Below are 10,566 nucleotides of genomic sequence, written 5' to 3' on the forward strand. Positions count from 1 at the left end.
GGTGTTTTTCCAGCAAATGGTGTAGGCAAGTGTGCAGGGTGTGAAGAAACACTCTAGTGTCCTGAGAACTCACAGTGGTTCACGCTGGCTAAGGTGCCCACGGGAAAAGGGAGGAAATAAGGGACAAGGATGAGAGGAGTCTGCCGAAAGTGTGTTTGGAGCAAAATGGGAGTCAGCTGTGTAGCCAAAAGAAAGATGACCATAATTGATTGTAAAACATTAAATCCATAAAGTTCCACAAGTTCACAGACATAGTAAAGAGGAAAAAAAAAAAACATGCCCTTATCCGAAAACATTAGAGACTATTACTACACCAACTTCTGATTCTAAACACTGGAAGCTAAAGGGAATAAGTTAAGCATTTATCTGCCTTTCTAGAAGGAGGTAGATAGAGTTCATCACCAAATGATGAGGGTGAAGTTTTCTTTATAGAATATCAGCTAAGATAGGTAAAAGAACTGCCAAGATTAGAAAATCACTATTTGGGAACCCACAGATAAATAACTGATTTGGGCAAACATCATCAATGGCTGCTAAAACCTTGAGATGAAAAGTTTAAGGGAAGAGGATATTCTTACAGTGATCAAGAACCATCTCAGAGATGACCTGCTTAGAAGGGGAAATGCATCTTTACAAAGGAAAGATCTAGTGATCACCCACCTTAACCAGGAGACGACACTAACAGCGTGACAGTGAAACAGCCGTGTGCCTTCTGAAGTGACACCTCGTTTATGCAATATCCTCGCCAAATCCTCAGTTTTCAAGAATACAGGAGACAGAACGAAAAGTTAAATTACACCAAGAAGAAGCAATCAGACAAATCCAGAATGTGGGACAGCCTGTGAAACAACTGCCTAACATGTTTAGAAATTCCATGTCACAGCCAGGTGGGGCGAGGTTAGGAGAATGTGAGTGAATTTTTCTTATTTTAAAAGGAATAAAAACAGCAAGATGCAATGCCTGAACATTATTAGACCTTGATTTTAAACCTAATACTATAAAATAGAGCTTCCCGGGTGGCACTGGTGGTAAAGAACCCGCCTGCCAATGCAGGAGACTCAAGAGTCATGCGTTCGATTCCTGGGTTGGGAAGATCCCCTGGAGAAGGAAATGGCAACCCAATCCAGTATTCTTGCCTGGGAAACCCCATGGACAGAGGAGCCTGGCAGGCTACAGTCCTTGGGGTTGCAAAGAGTCAGACACGACTGAACACACACACACACACACACTAAAATAATCTTGGGAGCAATGGAGAAATCTAAATTTGGACTGGATACTAGACAGTATTCAGGAACTGTAACTTCCCACAGTCTGATAATGGATTTTTGATCATGTAGGAGAATATCTTTATTTCTTATGAGGTTCATGCTGGGTATTTAGGGGTGAAACATCAAATTATTTTCAGACGGTTCAACAAAATACGAACATACACACATGAGTAAACAAATACGGCAAAAAGTTAACATTCACTGAACTTAAATGGTATATGATGGGTGATCATTGTACTTTTCTATCAACTTTCATGTAAGTTTTCATAATAAAAAAGTTTGAAAGAAAAAAATGTAGGCTCAGATCATGAATGGCCTGTTTTGAGCTTCTTGGAAACTTGGACCTTACTCCTGAAGGCTGAATGGGTCACTGACAGGATCAAATTTACATCTCAGAAAGATTATTGGCTTAATGTGTTTACTGAACTAGCGTTTACTGACCACCTCTAGCTCAGTTGGTAAAGAATCCGCCTGTAATGCAGGAGACCCTGGTTCAATTTTTGGGTCGGGAAGATCCACTGGAGAAGGGATAGGCTACCCACTCCATTATTCTTGGGCTTCCATTGTGGCTCAGCTGGTAAAGAATCTGCCTGCAATGCGGGAGACCTGGATTCAATCCCTGGGTTGGGAAGATCCCCTGGAGAAGGGAAAGGCCACCCACTCCAGTATTCTGGCCTGGAGAATTCCAAGGACTATACCTATGGGGTCGCAAACAGCTGGACACGACTGAGCGACTTTCACTTTTCACTTCACACCAAACGCTGAGAGAAGCCTGAGCTAAGTGCTGTGGGAGAGAGGAACACCAAAAAGGCATTGCTGGCTTGAAATACATTTACCATAAACAGAGGAGGCAAGACACAAAACAAGCTTTCTTGTCAGAAGAGGTGACTGGGGGAGCTGGGGAAAGCACAGGCGCATGCACCTCCAGGTATTATTAAGTGGTGTTCTGGGTCAGCAGCACGGCCATGTCACCGCAAAAAGGACGAATCTACAGGTGACTAAGATCTCCCGTCAATTCTAGCCCTTTGATCTCTTATTCCCTGGAGGCAGAACCCCACTCTCATGAGAGATGCTAAAAAATGCTAATTTCCTTGAAGCAGAGTTGTGGGAGTGTCTCATTTCTGGCCCAAGGAAACTGACTCAGGTCCCTTGAAATCCACCAGACACTATAGGCAAAGATTTTCTTCCCTGATGACAGAGACATGGGAGAAGACCCCTTCTTCTTCCCGTCTGTCTGTAAGTGCAGCTGGGTGAGACTGTGGTGCTTGGAGTTAGGGAACCCCGAAGGGAAACCCAAGAGAAGCGAAGCAGACAAGGGGACCCAGAGCCCTGATATCATTGTGCTACTGAAGCAAGCCTGTGACTTCCTATCACCCAACTTTTTGTTACAGAACTTCTCATTACCCTTTTTTCCAATACATTCATATTCGAGTATTGATACTTAGAGCCCCAAACCTCCCCACTCAGCCTCCATCTGCAGCCACGTGTGTCTGGAACCAGTCCTGACTCTGGGACAGAGCAGTGAGAGGAAGCCCTGGCCACATTCTGAGTCGCTCAAGTCATCGGGTCACTGGCCCCTCGTCGAGCTCCAGCAGCTGTGGACAATCAGGAAGGTTCACATTCACGTCAGCTCCGATGGATGGGTGGTGACGGATGTGCTGTGCTGAGGGTTCTGATGCTTTGAGTGAAGGGTTAAATACAGGTTCTGCGTGAAGAAGCGCCTCCAGTCCCGTGCCAGACGACTGCGGGCCTCAGGTTTACCCACGCATGTTCAGAAGGTGTTTGGAAGCAGGAGCCCTGAGTTTGAGCCCCAACTCTATTGCCTACCGGCTCTGTGATTTTGGTCATTTAATCTCTTCGAGCCATCTTATGGGATAATGAGATGATGAGAGTGACTGTGTTTTGTAAACCATGAAGTGTCACACATAGAAGTTATCTCATCTTATATTTGTCAAACCTCAGCTCAGGACCAGCTTGACACGAGGCAGGGAGAGGAGGAACGAATTCAAGTTTCCAGCCTTGGACAGTCCGTAACTGAACACCTGACCAGATGGTACCAGACCTAGGGTACGGAAGCAGGACTAACACGAGGTCGGAGTTTCAGATGAAAGTGACTCGGCAGAAGTGAGCTGTGAGCCTGACTGGTGAAATGTAGCTGGAGAAGATTCCAAGAGCAGAAATGAAGACGCTAAGGACAGAGACAGAAACCACAGACCGGAGACGGAATCTCTGGGTTTTGTTTTTTTACTGCCTCCATACTGGGGGGATATGGCTCCACCCAGCAGTACCAGCAGCTCCCCGAGGCCAAGGACCTCAAGGGATGAGAGTGTGGAAGGAGTTTCCAAAATCTTCAGAGGGCAAAGAAGGGGGAAGACCCCTCCCTCGGTGAGGCCACCCCAAGCAGGGTACCTCCTTCCCTGTAGCAAATCAGTGCAATGGACCAGAGGGGGCGCCCACGTGTGAGGGGAGACAGAAGTTGAGAGAGACTTTGGGTAAGCTACAGGTACTAAGACGCTTCTTTTCTTCTCCCTGCTCCCCTGTGGCATAGCACAAACCCACTACATTCCAGAAAAGCCCAGCACGTAAGAAGAAATCAGGTCTTTAGCAATAAAACTGAGTGAGAAAGGGGCAAGGGACTCCTAGCATAACAAGAATTACTCCGAGAAGCCCTCACTCTCCAGGTTATTAAAAGTCCAAACTGCCTTGTGAAGTCAGACCTACAGGCCAGAGTGAAAAGAGGTTTCCTTTAGCTACCCCCATGTGGATCTGACACCCTCATCGGGCCCATGTAGGAAAAGGGAAAAAAAGGACTGACAATTTCAGGCAAAACCTAGAGGAGGCTGAAACGCGGAACGAGGGGCAGAATTCAAAGCTGTATTTGTCCCATCGCTGTATTTCTAATTCTGCAACAGACTGACACACACAGGAGGCAATGAGTGAGTAAGACCAGGGGCAGTAGGGGGATGAAACCATCAGATGGGCTCTGCAAGGGACTCAAGGGAGGGCTGTGGAAGGGGGCTTGGGGAAGTGCAGGCTCTGAGCCTCTGAAGAAGCAAGTATGTGAGCTTGAATTGGGCAGACGGCCGTCCCAGTTCGCAGCCCCAGAGGACTCTGCATGGGTCCCAAGAGGACGCTCATGCCTGGAAAGGCTGCTCACACCTGGAGAGGCTGCTCACACCTGGAGAGGCTGCCCCCGGGACCCTTCTGCACTCCACCTACCACTAAGAGCGAGGCTCTGGGTGTTCGACTTTTTTTAGTTGAAAATATTCAAAATTGGGAGATTCTGATTCTTGCCACTTTTTTGAAGATGCAGCAACACCAGGCCTGCGGTGCCCCAAGTAAATGCCCTGGCACTGCAACACAGCTGCCCCAGCTACACACAGCCCCGACTTCCTCCCACTTCCCCCCCACACACAGAGAGCTAAGACCTCGAAGAGACAGCAGGCAGACAGTCGAGGACAGAGACCTCAGCAGAAACTAGCCCTGCCGTCACCTTGATCTCAGGAATCTAGCCACCAGAACTGGAAGTCAACTTCTGTTGTTTAAGCCACTTGATCTGTGGTACTTCATTACGGAAGCCCTAATGAACTAACACATAAATCCTTATAAAGCAAATATGGCCCACTTCACAAATTTAATTACCAGCCTAGCCCAAAGGCATTTGAATATAAACTGTTTTAAATTCATTCTTTCATTATTTGAGCACCTGAACACTGCACATTTGTTGATTCATGCCCAACATCATACAAACTAAATTTTATTTTGTTAACAGCTCACTTCTGTGCTTTATGTGGCATTTGGTTTGTCTGCTGCTGATCCTCCTGATTTTGGGGAAATGGTCCTTGTTATGAATCTATTAAGAACAGCATCAGAAACTTTAGTTGTCAATGATGGCTAGACATCAGAATCACCTGCGATGTGTTCAGAATAAACACCCACAACTGGACCGATCCCTTTCCCCACTCTGATTCAGTTGCTATTTGTGAGCTCTGCCAGTGTGTATATTTAAGCTTCCCACATAATTCTGACGTGCAGCCAAGACTGAGTGTTGTTACTCTAGTTTGAAAGGTCCTTGAAGTCACCTCCTTTGCTACTCCAAGTACAGTTCACAAGCCGCCAGCACCAGCATCACCTGGAAGTTTGTTAGAAACGCAGAGTCTCAACTTCTACTCCAGACGGCTACGTCAGAATTCATATTTTAACAGGATTCCCCACACGATTCAGAGGAACTCTAAAATTTGAGAAGCATTGGCTTTGCACTAGAATCACTTGGAAAGCTTGCTAAAAACAAGACTGCATGGCTTCTTCCCAGAACCACAGGATCTCAATCTCTGATAAGGGCTTGGAAATCAGAATTTTATATATTGTTATAGAGCTAGTCACACAAGGGCCTGAGGCTTAGGAATCACTCATGTATGCCACAGTATACATGCCGTCGACTACCCAGCCTCTGCTTAACCTTCCAATTCTTTTTTAAAAATAATAAAATATAATAGAGATACAAGCTTTTATTGTTTCCATCACACATGCAAGCTTACAACTGTTTATACTGTTTCAGAACAGAGAAATAATTGCATTATTACCAGAGTGCCAAATTACCAAGTAAGACAACCGGTTACTGATTACTTTGGGGAGGTTATTTTCACAGAACACAGAAACAATTTCCAAATTATACTTTACTTTCAAGTTCAGAGTTATATCATGAGACCAGAACACGCTGATAATTGTAATAGTCACACAAAGTCTCCGTCTTAGAGGGGAAAAAAAGACTGTTATTCTGGTGAAAGGTCTCAAGTAAGCACCTTATCAAAGACTGAAAGATAAGTCTTTGAAAGAGTTTACAACAGAGCAGTCTCTCTTTCCTCTTGTGGACACAGGGAAAAGGCAGCTTCATCACTTTCTAAGACTTCTTGTCAACTCTGAAGACTTTTGTTTCTAAGGCCCATCTCTGGAACGTCATTAGTTAACATGAAAAGCAAAAAGCAGATCTGATACGGTAGTGAGAGTGCAGCCCACCACGATCACCACCAGCAGAGTGTCTCAGTCTCCCAAAGTGGTCCCAGTTGAATTGGCACAGTGTCTTGGACTTTCGATCAACAATACAGGCAGGGAGATGGAGATGCAGATGAAACTGGGTTGACCATAACTGATAAATGATGTAGCTAGGTGACGGCACACGAGGTCTCTCCATTTCTGTGCATGTCTAAAAATGTCCGTAATAGAGGAAAAAGCTTTAAAAAAAAAAAAAAAAAGCCAACCTGTACAGCTCTATTTTCCCATTAGGCAAAAAATGGGGAAAATGATAAGATTTACTCAGAAACAAAATAAGTAGCACATAATCTTCTACAAAACACAGGGCCACACCTAGAAAAGAGAAAGAATCCAAAGTAATGTTATTCAGACTGTTTTTGTGATTTATAAAATCTACCAAAAATGAAAGATTTTCGGACAAAAGTTTGGGCATACCCTCGCCTCAGCAAAACACTTGCCCACTGCCCTTTAATTCTCCTGTCCCTGCCCTAGGGAAGGCTCCTTCCCGTCCCCTCTATCTCTGAGAGAGAGCTATACTCTCCTGGAGGATCCTCAAGCCACTTCGAGCTGCTTTGCCAAGCCCTCTCCTCACCAGGCTTATTCCCGCTCTAGGTTTTTGCCCCAGCTCGCCTGCCCCAAACACCCTCTTGACAGCTCTTGAGGCAAGACTTCCCTAGCCCATGGGGAACTCAGAAGGAGGTCTTCCGTAAGGAGAGAGAGATTAGGGTGAAGGCAAGGACACACACCCTCAGTACTTACCCCACCCTGAGGGATGAGGGGGAAAGAGGGCACAGATGAGCTTAGGCAGGAAGGGCACAGCTCAGCTTTTACACCCCCTGGAAATGAGCCCTGGAGATTCAGAAAAGGCACTCCCCCTTCCCCTGTCCCCACGCCCCAGGGCAGCCTTGGGATCCCCCATACTGAAGGCTACAGTCTACTCCCAAGGGTATGTGAAGGTAGAAACCTAGAGAAAAGGAAGAAACCTCACTGCTGAGGGTGAGAGCTGGGGGATGAGAGACACTTGCCCAGAGGAGGGAACAGAAGGCAGCCGGGCCTTAGGAGGCAGAAAACAAGGCCAAAGCAGGAGTGACCCTGGTCCCCAGCACTGCTGCCCGGGGTGGCCGTTCTAGCAGATGCGCTGCATGTGAGGAATCTCCATGTCAGAATTACAGAGGGACCCGGAAGGCGGGAGGGAGCAGGACATGACCGCAGACCCACCTGGCTTCTGGCTTCCTCTACCCTATTCCAGCCCAGGGTGTGCCTGTGTTTAACAAGGCCCCAGCCAACTCGCTAGCTGTATGCAGAAAACCCTGGTTTCACAACTGTTTTGTTTTCTCTCTCTGTTTTCTCTTTCAGAAGTACCACTACTGAAACCAAAAAAAAGAAAGAAAGAGAGAGAGGAGTGGGGGACAAGCACAGGGACAGAGGGAAAGAAGGAAGAGAGGGTAAGGAAACAGAAAGAGGATTGAGGAAGGAGGTGTAGAGGCGTGAGCTGAAGTAGACACAGGCCCACAGATCAGAAATCTCCCTTCCCCAGCAACCCCAATATAGCATTCTGGTTATGTGTGAGGCAGGGATGGGGGGAGTGGATAAAGGTACCTAGATGTTAAGTGAGTCCGGTCGCCACCCTCACCTGGAGCCACAGCTTGACGACAGTGAGCACATGTCCACACATACCAGCCTGCCCATCAGTCCAGCAGCCAGCAGGGTTCCTGGAAGGCTGGAGAGGGTAGGTGTGTGTCTCATGCACCGGCAGAGGGCCTGTGTCCACAGGTAGTTCTCGAGGTCCTTGTTGCCCAGGAAGCCAATTGGGGCCGACTGGCAACCTAGACAAAACTCAATGGCCTGACAGTGATGAGGTATGGTGCAGACCTTGACAAAGGTTTACCACGAAGAAAGGCCCAGAGGCAGGAAGAGATGCAGAACAGTACAAAACCCACAGCAAACTGCTTCTCACCCTAAACCTCAACCCGTTGTCTAGGAGGGCAGCATGGGTCCCTGGCCAAAGCCAGAGATCCTGCAGGTGGCACCTTGGCTGGTGACCTCAGAGCCAAGAGACAATCAGTTTTGGCTGATGGCCAATGCCACATGCACTAGCTTCATTCTGCAGTGGCCACCAAAAAGCTTGCCACAGATGGCATGCATGGCTGGCATGAACTCGAAGCCCAGCAAGTCACCAGTCCTGAAGTAGCAGAGCTTAGGATGCGCTGGTCCTCCTGCTGATTGACTCATGAGTGTCCATGTGAAAGCCAGGTGGGAAACGCCAGAGCCAAGAACAGGGTCCAAGCAATGTAGAGAGAGGCAACACACGCTGGAATCAAGTGAGTTTAACATATGAACAGGAGGGGCGAGATCACAAAACGTATGATACTAATGTAGAGAAAGCAAGAACGTCACGGGAGGCAAAAGAACATGATCATAAACGCCATATTCTTGAAACCGAAGTCCAACAGGAGTAGTGTGCAGAGGCCAACACGAAGAGAAGGCAGACAGCCAAACACCCAAGGCCAGCCGGGCACGGGGGCCAGTAGGAGGTAGGACGCAGGACGCAGACTTGAGCACGATCAGTTGGACTTGTTTACCCCAGGTTCCGGGGTCTCCCCTGGCGGCCTCGCAGGACCCGGCCTGCCCTCCTTTCCTTTCTCTGCACGGGCCCCTTCACTCATCAGGTAGTACTGTAAGGGATTGGGCCACAATTCCTCGTTGATTATCTCCACAATCTTGTCAGACTCGATGGAGCTGTGGTTTGAAAACCACCCAAAGAAGCTCCGGCTGTTGTCGGGGTTCCCCTGGCTAAGGGTCTGGAGGTCGTGCCCGGGGAGCCACTGGATTGGAGTGGAACGAGACACCACCTGACCCGAAGGGCCGCACCCGTATTCCTTGATGAGCACCTTATTTTGGAAATAGGGGTTGCGCCCGAAATAGAACTTGATTTTGTAGCCCAGTCTCGCCAGGCCAAGCTCTTCCACCTCCAAGCTATTCAAGAAGCTGAGGACCTCTTTATCCTGGTTATTCAGGAAGGACGAGAGCTGGGGGTGGTTCTGAAAGGCCTGCCCCCAGAAGCCTGGAATATTCTGGATAAGGAGGTTCCTGCGCTCTAGGTGGTGCAGCCGCAACTGCCCAAACTTGCGGGAGAGCCGCAGGTAGGCCCGGTCCGCCTGGGCGTTCATGGTCTCCAGCTTCAGCTGGACGTTCTCCAGCGTATCCATGCTGCCCTCTGTCGCCGGGGGCCCTGACCCCGCGTTCTCCACCTTCTCCTCGCCCACGGGGACGGAGGCGGCCTCCGCCGCGGGCCCTTTCTTTGGCTTCCCACCGGCCAAGGCCGCAGACCCCCTTCCCACCGCACTACAGGTATCTGGGGCCTTCTTCGCGGCGGGGCCTCGCCGGCTTCCGACGCGGGGCCCGTTTCTCGGCCTCGCCACGGTGCCCACGGTTCCCACGAAGACGGTGTCACTCACCAGGCGCTCCGGGAAGGATGTGGCCTTGACCAGGCAGGGCCTGGTCACCGCCTGCCCGCGAGTCCCCGCCGCCCGGGCCCGGAGCGCGAGGCCACAATCTAGGGGCAGCCGGCAGGCAGCCTCTTCCCCGGGCCGGCGGGGCGGCGCCGGCGCAGCGCCTTCCGGGCCACCCCAAACCGCGCCAGCCTGCACCTGTGCCGCCTTGGTCTCCTCCCCGAGCCTCTGGCACTCTGGAGGGTCCGGGTCGCGTGGGGCGTCGTCAGGCGCGGCGCGGACTCGGCCTTTGGCGCGGCTCTTGCCACGGCCTTTGGCGCGGGAGGACCTTCTCCCCTTACTCCGGCCGCTCATGGCGGCTGCCGACTAGACCTCAAAGCCGCGATACGACCCCGTGGCCCCCCTGGCGCCGGCTCGCGGCCCTACAGAGTGGGGCGCTCCATGGCAACCGCCGACGTCACGACGGCACGACTGTACCGTCGCGCGAGGACGGGATGCACCCGCTGATTGGTTCCGCCGCCGCAGCTGCGCAAGAGCCGCCGACCCTCGCGGGCGCCCCCACCCCTCTATTTCACCCCTCAACTCACTCACAGGTTACAGAGGGATGTGCTTCCGTTTCCTTTTTTTTTTTTTTTTTTGGTCTTCCAAAAAAAAGACCTTCCCCTTTGGTCTCAGGTGTGCTCTCAGGGTCCTCTTCTACAAGATACCCTCAAGACAGTCATCATTATCAGTACCCCCATCATATGCTTTCTAAACTAACCATCTAAAGTTCCTGCCATTATCTACTGTAACAACTGCCATGATGAACCTGCTCC

At 49.8% G+C, this 10,566-nt stretch overlaps 1 protein-coding gene across 1 annotated transcript; it reads right to left on the reverse strand.

Annotated features, from left to right (window-relative positions):
- Nucleotides 1-5,761: 5,761 nt before the first annotated feature.
- Nucleotides 5,762-10,197, reverse strand: TSPYL5 (TSPY like 5). The gene is made up of 2 exons (XM_086336034.1): nt 7,933-10,197; nt 5,762-6,632 (listed from the first exon to the last, which is right to left on the reverse strand). The coding sequence occupies exon 1, from the start codon at nt 10,103-10,105 to the stop codon at nt 8,864-8,866; it is 1,242 nt and encodes a 413-aa protein (XP_086192160.1). The 5' UTR covers nt 10,106-10,197; the 3' UTR covers nt 5,762-6,632; nt 7,933-8,863.
- Between the last annotated feature and the right edge of the window lie 369 nt (nt 10,198-10,566).

Source organism: Bos grunniens, chromosome 14, assembly GCF_055505025.1.
Source record: "Bos grunniens cultivar Pamir isolate PY7600 chromosome 14, Bosgru_T2T1.0, whole genome shotgun sequence".
Lineage (NCBI taxonomy): Eukaryota > Metazoa > Chordata > Mammalia > Artiodactyla > Bovidae > Bos > Bos grunniens.

Coding starts and splice junctions, on each gene's coding strand:
- TSPYL5 (XM_086336034.1), bottom strand. CDS start 10,105: ATGAGCGGCCGGAGTAAGGGGAGAAGGTCCTCCCGCGCCAAAGGCCGT.